This window comes from Rhinatrema bivittatum, chromosome 13, assembly GCF_901001135.1.
Source record: "Rhinatrema bivittatum chromosome 13, aRhiBiv1.1, whole genome shotgun sequence".
Classification (NCBI taxonomy): Eukaryota; Metazoa; Chordata; class Amphibia; order Gymnophiona; family Rhinatrematidae; genus Rhinatrema; species Rhinatrema bivittatum.
This window is the reverse complement of record NC_042627.1, coordinates 29025969-29038681: the sequence shown is the minus strand read 5'-3', so window position 1 is coordinate 29038681 and position 12713 is coordinate 29025969. Positions and strand designations below refer to the sequence as shown.

The window sequence follows — 12713 nt, the reverse complement described above, 5'->3', positions numbered from 1 at the left end:
CGAAGTTCCAGGAAATTGATCTGGTGTTCGGCTTCCTCTTTGGACCATAACCCTTGGGTTTGGAAGTCGTCCACATGGGCTCCCCAACCGATGTGAGAAGCGTCGGTGGTTAGGATTACTTGCGGATCCGGTGGAAGAAAAGGTAAGCCCTGAAGGAGGTTGACCGGAGTCGTCCACCAGGTTAAGGATAGGCGCAGCGCTTGTGTGACTGTGACTATGGAGGACAGAGGCTGAAAAGCTTGAATCCATTGGTGTCGTAGAGTCCATTGTGTTACTCTCATGGCTAGTCGGGTCATGGGAGTGACTTGAACCGAGGATGCCATGTGTCCTAGGAGAATGAGGAACTGGCGAGCCGTGGCAGTGTTCTGAGACTGGAGCTGGCGAGCCAGGGATATTAGGGTGTGGACCCTCTGAAGAGGAAGGTAAGCCTTTGCCCGTAAGGTGTCCAAGTCTGCCCCAATGAAGGATAAGGTTTGAGACGGGACTAAGCAAGATTTCTCGTAATTGACAAGAAACCCTAAGGAAAGGAGTGTTTGAATTGTCAATTTTAGGGAGGATTGAGCTATCTGTTGGGTGGAGGCCCTGATTAGCCAATCGTCCAGGTAGGGGTAGACGTGGACACCTTCCTTCCTTAGGAATGCTGCTACCACTACGAGACATTTGGTAAAGACTCGTGGGGCAGAAGCCAGACCGAAAGGTAGGACACGGTATTGATAATGGTCGTGGCCTACTAGAAACCGCAGATATTTGCGATGGGATTGTGTGATCGCAATGTGGGTATAAGCGTCCTTGAGGTCGAGAGAGCACAGCCAATCCCCTCTTTGTAGCAGAGGGAGCAGCGCGCCTAGGGTTACCATTTTGAACTTCTCTTTTTGAAGGTATTTGTTGAGGGCTCGAAGGTCCAAAATGGGACGCAGTCCCCCTGATTTCTTTGGTATTAGGAAGTATCTGGAATAGAATCCCTTGCCTCGTTGAGAGGGAGGAACGGGTTCTATAGCATTTGATTGCAGAAGAAGAGATACTTCCTGTTGTAATTGAGCCAAATGGGTGGATAGACTCCACGCTTGAAGAGGCGGGGAGTCTGCCGGAAGAGTTATGAAGTTGAGGTGGTAACCCTGTGCGATAATTGTTAGCACCCACTGATCTGAGGTGATCTGCAACCAAGGTTGTAGAAAATGGTACAGTCGACCTCCTACAGGAATGTCTGGAAGAGGGGTTTGGCATGTGTTCCCTACAGGGGAGTCAAAGGCCAGCCGCAGGCCCAGGAGGAGGGGCTACAGTAGGCCTTTGTTTCCTAGGCTGACGCGGCTGAGGCCTAGTAGAGGATCGAGCTGGACGAGGCCTGGCCGATGGAGGGTAGTAACGGCGTGGCCGAAAGAACGACTTCTTAGAGTCCTTCTTAAGTGGTTGTTTGGAGGAAACCTCAGACGGAACAGAAGAAAGTTGTTTTAACATCTCGTGGTGATCTTTTAATTCAGCTACAATTTGCTGAATTTGTTCTCCAAACAAATTGTCTCCTAAGCAGGGTAAATCCGCTAAACGATCCTGGACCTCTGGGCGAAGGTTGGATGACTTTAACCAAGCCCAACGTCTGGCCGAAATGGCAGTAGCTGAAACCTTTGTGGAGGCATCGAAGATGTCATAAGCCGTTCTGATCTCGTGCTTCCCTGCTTCAAATCCTTTGTTAAGAAGGGCCTGAAGCTGTGGCTGGTATTGGTCAGGTAATGTGTCAGCAAAATCTTGCATCTGTTTAAGGATGGCTCTGTTATATTGCGTCATGTAGAGTTGATATGAGGCTATGCGAGAAATCAGCATAGCTCCATGGTACACTTTCCGTCCCACACTGTCCAGGAATTTATTGTCCTTGACCGGCAGAGTGGAGGAGTGTGGCTTTAGACGCTTGGCCTTTCTTTGTGCGGACTCAACCACAACAGAGCGATGATCCAGTTGAGACTTTTGAAAGCCTGGTGCTGACTGGACGAGGTATGTGGAGTCAGCCTTCTTATTAACTGGTGATACAGATGAAGGAGATTCCCAGTTTTTCTTTAAGAGATCGAGAAACACCTGGTGAATGGGGATGGAAGCGATGATTTTTGGAGCGTCCAAAAATTGAAGCAGTTCCATCATCTGGTGTCTGTCATCGGTCTCAGATTGTAGCTGAAATGGTACAATTTCAGACATCTCCTTTACAAAATTAATAAAGGAGAGATCCTCTGGAGGAGATCTTTTTCTACTCTCTGTAGGAGAAGGCGGTGATGGTAAATCTGTGTCAGAAGATGTATCATCACCCCAGGTATCATAGGGATCACTTGGGGGTTGAAGCCCCGATGGACCTGGTTGAGGATCCGAAGGCATCGAAGGAAACCTTGGAGGAACCGGTGGTACAATTGGTACTGGGAACGGCATCGAGGGTTTCGGTGCTGCCGATGGAGTCTGTGCCGGTCTTGGAACCGATGGAGCCAAAGGATAAATCGGTGGAGATATACGAGAAGGCACCGATGGGACCACCCCGGAAGGGGGAATCAGGAACGGTGTTTCTCCCGCCGATGACAATCCAGTCGGAGACGATGGCGCTGTCGGTGCTACTGGAATCATCGATGGAAGGGCATGTACAAGTGCCTCCATACGTTGTAGTAGCGGTGCCAGCGCTTCCACCAAAGGTTCGGTGGTCGGTTCCTTCCTCGGTGGCGGAGTCGGTGCCGGGGTCGATGCCGGTGGCGGAATCGGTGCCGGAGACGGTGCCAATGGAGGTTGGAATCTTTGCATCGCTTTCTCGATGGCCTCCTGGACCAGCCGGTCCAGTTCAGCCCGGAGACCAGGGGTAACAATACCCGGCTCGACGGGAGAGGGAGGCTGAGGCAGAGCCAGAGGGACCACCGTAACCGGTGGGCTCACGGCTCCCACACCCCGAGAGGGTGAGGGTTTTCTCGATGCCTGCGAACGAGACGTGGACGGTGCCAAGTCTGATCGAGGCCTCTTAGTCGGTTGTTCGGCCTGTTCAGAGGTCGATGACTGTGGATCCTCGACAGGCCGAGACTTGTGCCGTCGATGACGATGTTTGTCCTTCCGGTCTCCTCGCCCATCCGGGGAGGGGACAGGAGTCGACGGCCGAGAAGTCATCGATGGTGGACGGTCACCGGAGGGTTGACGATGGTGGTGCAATTTCGACGGTGCCGGTTCCGATGACGTCGATGCTATCGATGGCGTTGGGGTGGGTGCATGGAAGAGGAGCCCCATCTTCTCCATCCTGGCCTTGCGACCCTTAGGTGTCATTAGGGCACATTTGGTGCAAGTCAGGACATCATGCTCACTACCCAAACACAAAACACAAACCCTATGAGGGTCTGTGATTGACATAGTCCGGGTACAATCCGGACATCGACGGAACCCCGTCGCCATGGCTTAAGGCCAAATTTAGTCGCGGGCTCGGTAAGTGCCAACAGGCCTCGAGGGCCAAATTCGACGGTAGTCGAGGAAAAAAGGCAAAAAAACTTACCGGTTTCCGCGAAGGTGACAAAAATTTGTCGAAGGGAGACCCCTGAGGGGCAAATTTTCTTCGGAAAAAAAAGTACCGAATTCCTGTCAGGAACGTGGTAAGGGAGCTCCTTTCACCGCGTGGCAACTGCTGCGCGGAAAAAAGAAGACTGAAGGGAGACCCCTGCTGGCTGCAGGGTCAGTGCCTAGCTGGGCATGCCCAGTAGGGGCCAGTCAAAGTTCTGTTTAAACTTTGACAGAAGTTTTCCGTGGTGGGCTCCATCCTCGATGTCACCCATTGTGAGGACAACCATCCTGCTTGTCCTGTGAGAAAACATGAAGTCACTGAGAGCATTACCTTCCTGAAGCTATTCAGCATCATGTTTGGAGCATGTAGCTTAAACAGGAGAGTGGTGTTCTGGAATGACAATACAGCAGTGGTTGAGGCTATCAGTACCCAGTCAGCCAAAGGCCATTTAGTGGCAGAGCTCCTAAGGGAATTTGTGCTAGTTTGCTTGCATCTGAATGTTGCTGCAAGAGCCTGCAAAGTACCTGAAGCTTGCAACGAGATTGTCAGTTCTCTCTCTCATTACAAGTAGTCTCAGATTCAGAAAGTTGGTGCCAGAAGCAGACTCATTAGAACAATCAGTGTCAAAATATCTGTGGTCATTTGAAGAGAAGATGCAGAGAACACGCTGTGACTTTCCATTGCTCCAGCCACCTAGAAAGTATAGACCAGAGGATGTGAAATGGTCCCATCATTCTTGACTGGTAGAAGCTGGGGTGGGAGGAACAAAACCAGAATCCTCTGTTGTAGACTACATCTTAGAAGTGAGAAAGGTCAGTATACTTAGAGACAGAGTCAAATCTCACCTAGCTGGTCTACCTTTCTTTGCCAAAGCAGAGTTGGCCTAATCTTATTTCTACATTTATACTGAAGTGGGTGGGTTGGGCCCTTGACAAGGGACAGCACTTGGATAAGCACCGACCATTTATACTTGACCAGCTTGCCCTACTGAGGTAGATGCTCCCTGGGATAGTGATATCACCATTTGAGATTGCACTTTTGCATGTGGTAATTATGGTTGCCTTCTTCACAACACTGCAGCTGGATGAACTGGTGGCTGGCACTACAAAGATCTGTTCCTAGTGGTTTGCCCCTTTCAGCTGTCTCAATCACCAAGAAACAGCTAGGCTTGTTGATTCAGTAATCAAAGACTAAGCAGAATAGCAAAGCTCAACACTTCTCACCATCAGTAGTGCTCTGCCTGGTAACTTGCCCGGTTGTGAACGTAGCAGCCTATTTAGCTATTTGGATGGTTGGAGGGTGTCTTTCTTGTATACAAAAAACTTCAACCCCTGAGCAATATTCACTTCTCAGCTGTCTTCAAAGAGGCGCTACAGGCTGTCAGCTGTCTCCTACATAAGGCACAAGGACATTTTCCCAAAATGCGCTACCCTATAACTTCAATAACTATACTGGTTCTCTTTCTTCTTAGACGTCAAAATAATTCACATCATTTGAGTGTTGGGGCATTCCTTCATCTCCGAGGCAGAGAATACAGGACAGTCAACTATCTTGAAGGACATGAGATGTATTTGAGAGTGCAATGGCTTGGCAGGACTTGCATGCGTTGGGTCGAACTCATGCCCTTTCTTCGTCAGCCATTGGTGGACATAGCATATCCAGGTGATTACCCCAATGTTATGGTCATTCATTCTAGACAGAATGATGTAGGCAAATACTCCATGTGACATACGATTCTCAGAACAGTTCATTCGGGAAGAGCTAAGTAAACTTAAATGTAGGTAAAACGATAGGGCTGGATAGGATACATCTAAGGGTATTGATGGAACAGTAATCCTGGCAGCTCCACTGGTTGACCTTTTTTCAATGCTTCTTTAAAATCTGGAGTAGTTCTGGAGGACTGGAGAGGGGTAGATGCAACTCCTATTCATAAAAGTAGAAGTAAACAGGAGGCTGGGAACTATAAGCAGTATAGTTTTACTAGAGAACTCGTCAGACAAATCTCATCAATTTCTTTGATTGGATGGCCAAAGAGTTGGGATCAAGGAAATGAGCTGGACGCAGTGTACTTGGATTTTAGTAAGGCCTTTGACACAGTTCTGCATAGAAAACTTACAAATAAATTGTGTGCATGTAATATGGGTTAGAAACTCACTGAATGGGATGTGACAAAGGGTAGAGGTAAATGGAGTTTACTCTGAGAAGGGAGGCATTACTAGTGGTGTGCTTAAGGATTAGTCCTGGGACCGGTTCTTTTCAACATTTTCATGAGCAACAGGATTGTTAGGAAAGGTCTATCTTTTTGCCAGCAATACCAAATCTATAATAGACAGCTAAGAAGGTGTGGAAAACATAAGGAGGGATCTAGTGACTCAAGGAATGGTCTAGGGTCTGGCAGCTAAGATTTAATGCTAGAAAATGCAGAATAATGCATTTAGAATACAAAAACCTAAGGGAGAGGGGTACAGTATTGGAGGCAAAATTCTTCTGAGGAAAAAAATGGAAGGATTATATCTGATGATCTTATAGTGGCCAAACAGATAGATAAGTGACAGCAAAAGCCAGAAAGATGCTTGGCTGCTTAGGGAGAGGAATGGTCAGCAGAAAAAGGGAGGTGATATTGCACCTCTATAGGTCCCTAATGAGACCTCATTTGGAATACTGAGAATAATTCTGAAGACCTCACATTCAAAGGGATATAAACTGGTTGGAGTCGGTCCAGAGGAAAGCTACTAAAATGATCAGTGGCCTTCGTTCTAAAGCATATGGTGATAGACAAAGATCTAAATGTGTGTACCCTAGAGGAAAGGTGAGATAGGGGAGATGATAGAGACTTAAATATCTAAAAGGTTTCCATGCACAGGAGACAAGCCTCTCTCAACAGAAAGGAGACTCTAGAACAAGGGATCATAGGATAATGGTGAAAGCAGTAGACTCAGGAGTAATCAATTTTTTTAATTTTTTTTTTTTTTTTTTTTTTTTAACAGAGGGTAGTGAATGATTGGCATGGCCTCCGAATGGAGATGGAGGAGGCAAAAAAAGGTATTTGAATTCAAGAAAGCATAGGATAAATACAGCAGATCTCTGAGGGAGTGATGGGAATTATAAGGACTAAATAAATTGAATGGATGGGTAGATTAGATGGGCCATGTGTTCTTTTTTTCTGCCATCAAGTTTCTATAGCCAGAAATCCCTCTCTGCTTCAAAATTTGCACAATCCACATTATAGACAAGGGGATGTACAGAATTAATAGCCAAATGGGAAAAGGTAGGTAGCATGTCCAGAATGACTGGTTAGTTATTTTTTGTGTTGTGCTTTTCAAAAGAGATGGAGTACCTCTGTCGGGGATGGAAATGGTGACATTCCTGAATTCCTTGCGAAACGTTTTGATAAGGCTCTTTCCTAGATCCTGACAGGTCATAGCAATTACACATATTGAGAAGTGCACCTCCTCTTCAAAAGTATGAGGGTGTGCTTTCTGGCAAAAAGGGTATATTAGGTATTTGAACCTCAGAAGACAAAAAGGGTGAGGCACATTACTGGTGGCCTGTGCGAATGGGTGGCCATCAGCACAGTGAACCAGGGCAGTTGCAGGCTTGGGCAACAAAGGGGCAATGCTTTTCAATACATGGCAGGTCTTGGAAAGGGTGTTGGCATTACCGGGTAGGGTGAGTTTCTGTAAAGAGCCCTGGAAATAGCTCCTGGGGAAACTGCTCCATAGGGATAGGGAAGGAAGGTTAGGAAGGTGAGGCTCAGCCCCTGTTGCCTATAATTGTTCTTGTTAATAAGACTGAGGCCACTTACATTCCAAATCAGCTTAATGGCTGGTGCCTATCTATGAGTGTTTGTGTCTGATTCTGTTTCATTGGTTTGATCATGGAGGGCTGGCATAAATGGGTCCCAGATACTCCGGTTATTCATTACAAGCATAAATTGCACTGCCTGTCACCTGATCACCCATCAGTCCTCCCCTTTCTTCTATCATTGCAATACATTTTGATCCACTATTTTTTTTTTTTATCCATTCTGTTTAGGCCTGAGGAAGTGAGTTTCAACTCCTGAAAGCTAGACAAGTAATATTTTTTTTTAATCCTTATTTCCATGCATAAATGTATTCTGAATGCCATCCCACCTTTATATTTGTAATTTATGCTACAAATTATTTAACAAAATTTTAAAACATTACTTACATCATCTTCATATCGAATATGAATATTTGTGATTTTGACTTGCAGATTTTTTATAACCTGAGTTGCTAGCTTTTCTAAAAATGTATCTTTCTTTTCTTCTTTCAGTTTTTCTGGAGGAGGGGGAAAAGCAGAAAGAATGAGATAGCAACACTTTATCAGGCAATATGTTTGGATTTCCAAGAACATTTCACTAGATTTCTCTTTATGTAACAAACATTTTCACACTTTGATAGTATACCCTGTTTTGAGATATATATTTAGCATGCAGCAGCATATTTTTCAGAACAAAAAAAAACAAAAAACACAGAACTATTCTAGACTTCCACTAGGAAGCCTGTCTAAACATTTTGATACTTATACAAAAAAAAAAAATAAGCGAGAGGGCGCACAAGTATGTGTGCAATATATTCAACATATCATTAAACTAGAGCAATGAATGCTATGAAGCATTCCAAAATTGCATCTGCTAGCATTTTTAAAGTAGTGTTACATGCATCAGAACAGAGCATCATTTTGCCTGTTCAATCATGAGTCTGCTATGGTAGTTTACCAGAACAAAGAAAGGAATAAGCAGGATAGCTCCAAAATAGTTCTTTATCAGATCCCATCTAAACAAATAATTGCCCCAAACATTTACTTCCAATTGAGCCTAGATTTAATGTCCGGACAAGCCAAGCAAACGTAACCCGGTAAGAAGTCAAAGCAAAAAAAATATGGGAAGATGAAAGAGGTTTAGAGGAGGGTGGGAGTTTAAAATGAACTGTCATCAGAACTAGAAGCAGACAGCATTAGGAAGGCTGATTATGAAGAATTTGTGAAATGGTAGTTGGAAAAAAGAATTAAGGCAATGTATTCAAACTTTAGTACCTAGGGAGACATTCATTTAGCAAAAAATAAAGAAAATGGTACAAGAAAAAACATGACAAAATATAAAATGCTTTCAAAATGCAGTAATCCCTGTTTAGAAGTATTTGAAACAAATTTTTCCCTAGAACAATTATTGTGTATATTTGTTAACGTTGTCAAACGGTCTTAACAAGCAAACCAATTTCATGGCACCTAGTCCATTTGCTATCAAAAGCTATTCATTTTAAATACAAAAAGATTTTTAAATGCTTGCACCAAAGAATACACAAATCTCACATGCACACAAAACTGAACACTCTTTACATTCACATAGAAAAAAAAACCTGTCCGTTTATTCAGCTGCTAAAAACAAAAATCACAAAGAGGCTGCAATAGTAAATACTATAGACAACTACACCAAAAATTAAAATCATATAGCATAATCAGCATAATTGCTAGACAATACACTGTATTCAATAGAATTCTGTTTGATTTGGTAGTATCTTTATCAAATTACAATTACCTATTTAAGTTCAAACAGCAATACTGACACTTAACATGGAATCCTTTTCAGAAGCTCTACAATTTATATATATAGTAAGCGCCCTGGACAGGTTTAAAAAATAAATAAATAAATAAAATAAAGCCCAGAAATCTGTCAGAGTGACAAAGCCCTATCAATTGAAAGATGCATATAGAAAGATAAAGAGAACCACAAGACTATATCCTACAACTATTCCATTTTCAGCCTACTTTCTGAAAGAAGGTGGCTTATGAGATCATGTCCACATGTCTCTCCTTTTCCCACCCCAAAATAAACTTGTTTAGTGTCCTAGACACACCATATTTTCAGGATATTTCAGACTGTTCATCCAAAGGTATCCCAATCGAGTATTTTTTTCTTTTAGATCCAAATAGTCAGCCAGAAACACATACATGCTCCGGAAAGCAGGAATCTCTTGTATAAATAATAACTGTTAAAATTGCAACCAGAAGCCTCCACCATCTTTTACTCTGTTTCACCTTCAAGTTCACATTTTGGTCTCAAATGACTCTTCAATACTCTTACTATAAGTTGGTGGCAGGAACAGTTACAAAATAGTTTTGTGGGGTTTTTATTTTAATACATTTAAATTTTGGTTAAAGTAGCCAAAATTTATTAAAATCAACTTTTCTACACTGATTTTGTATTTATATCTTGAGAAGATAGAAATTTACAAAAACATTGGACACTAATTAAAAAAAATGTTCATTACTGTTGAACAAAAGTAAATGGAAGTATATCTGTGTTGATACTAAGCAAAGATTCATGCAGACATCACTCTTACACACAAACATACCAACACCTGAAGAATGCTATTTAAAATAAAAGTGTGGATCGCCATTGTAAAAGATGAATACCTTTTATACCAAAAGAATATAACAAGGGCAAAAATATAAAAAAGATTTAGGAATAAGACCAAACCATAGAACCAAAAAGGAAAAATCTGGTTCTTACCTGCTTATTTTCTTCTTTGAGTCCTACCAAACTAGTCCAGACATGAGTTTTTTTCTCATCTACTAGCAGATAGAGACAGAACAACTAGTTTGTTTAACTTCCCTATATAGGATCCTTTGCAGCCAGAGGCAATCCACTATTTCTGTAAAAAAAAAAAAATAATGAAAATGTATCCACTACTCACAAAGCAGGGGAATAGTTAACATTCACTGACTAATATAGGAGAACCCTAAACATTTAACCACCACTAAAAACTAGAAAGGAGAACACAAAATGTCTTCAAAACAAGCTGAAGGATAACCGAGCATGTTCCTGGACTGATCTGGTAGGACTCAAGGAAAGAAAATTAACAGGTACTTCTTTTTTTCATCCTACCAGACCAATCTTGATGTATGGAATATACCTAAGCAACTTTGACAAGTCTGCTTTCAAAACCCCAGCACCAAGGCAGCAGCATCTCTAACTCACATGTCCAAGTGGTAATGTCTGATAAATAAATGCAAGGATTACCAAGTTGCTACCTTGCACATCTCCTCTGGTGGAACCAAATAATGTTCTGCCCAAAAAGCCACTTATGCCCTTGTAGAATGAGCCCTGAGCTCTTTAGGAACAAAAAGCCCTTTAGATATATTGGTCAGCTCAATCAACTTTTTGATCCACCTAGCTCTAGTGGCCTTAAATGCAGCTTCACCTTTCTTTTGACCATAAAAACAGGACAAAAATAATCTGACCTTCTAAAGTTGTTGTTACCTTTAAATACCAGAGCAGAATTCTGCACACATCTAGCAGATGAAGTTCCTTGGACTGCACTGTCCCATCCTCCTTTCTGAAGGCTGACAGAAAGACTGCCTGCCTTTGGCAGGAACAATGGTATAGTACACAGAGAATGTTAAAAAATGCACAAGAGAGCCTGAAGCAGCAACATACCTAGCTGAACAGAAAAGCTACCAAAATATAAAAAAAAAAAAAAAAAAAGTCTTGATCATAAGATCCTTAACCAATGCCTCCCTGACAGACTTGAATGGCAGCACACACAAAGCTCGAAAAACCAAATTAAGATCCTAGAACAGAATGGTCATTCTTACTCAGGGGTGGGCAGTTCCAGTCCTTGAGGGCCACAAACCAGTCTGGTTTTCAGGATATCCCTAATGAATATGCATGAGAGAGATTTGCATGCACTCTGCCTCAGTTGTATGCAAATCTGTGTCATGCATATTCATTAGGATATCCTAAAACCTCGACAGGTTTGTGGCCCTCGAGGACTGGAATTGCCCACCCCTGTTCTTACTGGTGAAGTTTCACTTTTCAGGAAATGTAAAATCTGGATAAGCAGATACAGACATCCCCCCTGCACTAGCCCTCTATAACTGGCAATCACTGCTACTTGAATCTTGAGAGAATTCAAAGCCAAACACTTTTGCTAACAGGCTAAAATCAGAGAGCAGTGCTTTAAAAACAGTGACACAACCACCACTCCTCAAAGACCTTCCATATCCTGACAAACCAAAAATATGGATCTCTTCCTTTCCTGCAATAAAAGATAGAAATCACATCCTTAGAATACCATCTGTGTTTCTCAACCTTTTCCTTTCAATAGCCGTGTCACAAGACAAAATATAAACAGGTCAGCTAAGCAAACCAGACCCTGGCACAGGATTTCTGCCCTTATGGAAATCTCAACGTCCTTGATCAGATCTGCTTACCAGTGTCTCCCAGACCAATCTGGGGCCACCAGCACTACTCATTCCTGACGTGCTCCAATCGTCTGTAGTAACTGGCCCACAACTGAGCGGAGCAGGAAAACAAACAGAAGGCTGATTCACAGCATCCAACCATTCTGATCCTTTTTTTTTTTTTTTAAGCAGCTTGTAAGCTGTACATTCTCTTGTCACCATGAGATCCAAAGGCATATCCCTACCTGTCCACTATTAATGAAAAGACAGCACTCACTAATTCTCCTTCATCAACTATGTTCCTGCTGAGATAGCAGGAACAGAAAAAGTTCAGGTATGTGGACTGTGGAAAAATCCTTTACATCCACAAGCCCCGCTTCCCATGTTCCTGCTGCTCTGCCAAATGTAGTTCACCCAGTCCCTGCTTACTGCGGCATGGATCTCCAAGCTTTAGAATAGCAGAAGAAAATGACCAGGCCCTACCATGGTTCTCTGGAGGTTTAATTCTGCCTCTGGTTTCCAGGGAGCTCTGCCTGCCAGGCGACGCCAAGCCTGCCACAGCTCATATTTATTTATTTTTAAGTAGGGTCTGGGTATGAAGGGGATAGGGTACAAAGAGAAACACAGACTCCTATGGTTTTCTTTCACTCATCAAGCCGATGGGCCAGTTCCTGCCAGGAGTCAGAACCCATGCTCAGCCCTACTCTACTGAAGGTTAGATTTCTAACCCTTCAAGAGCAATTTCTCACAGAAAATTCAGCTGCACTGCTGGCATATTTATCATCTGTTGCAGACGGATCAACACAGACTTGACTGCCACTTGCTGAATGGATCCCATGTATGGAAATTCAGTACTCTAGTTGCGCAGTGTCTCCATCTGCTGGTGGGTGAACAAAACTCATGACTGGACTGGTCTGGTCAGGCAAATTAAATTTATATTGATGGAAGCCAGGATTCAAATCCTACTGACTGTCTTTGGAGCCTTGGGAAAGTCGCTTGACTC

General features: G+C 43.2%; 1 protein-coding gene across 3 annotated transcripts in view; it reads right to left on the bottom strand.

Annotated features, from left to right (window-relative positions):
* VPS13C (vacuolar protein sorting 13 homolog C) overlaps nucleotides 1-12713 on the bottom strand; it is a 483673-nt gene that overhangs the window by 418999 nt on the left and 51961 nt on the right. For all 3 annotated transcript variants that reach the window (XM_029575527.1, XM_029575524.1, XM_029575525.1), the window contains exon 6: nucleotides 7694-7803. In XM_029575527.1, the coding sequence (XP_029431387.1) occupies nucleotides 7694-7803 (110 nt within the window). The remainder of the gene's footprint in view (nucleotides 1-7693; nucleotides 7804-12713) is intronic.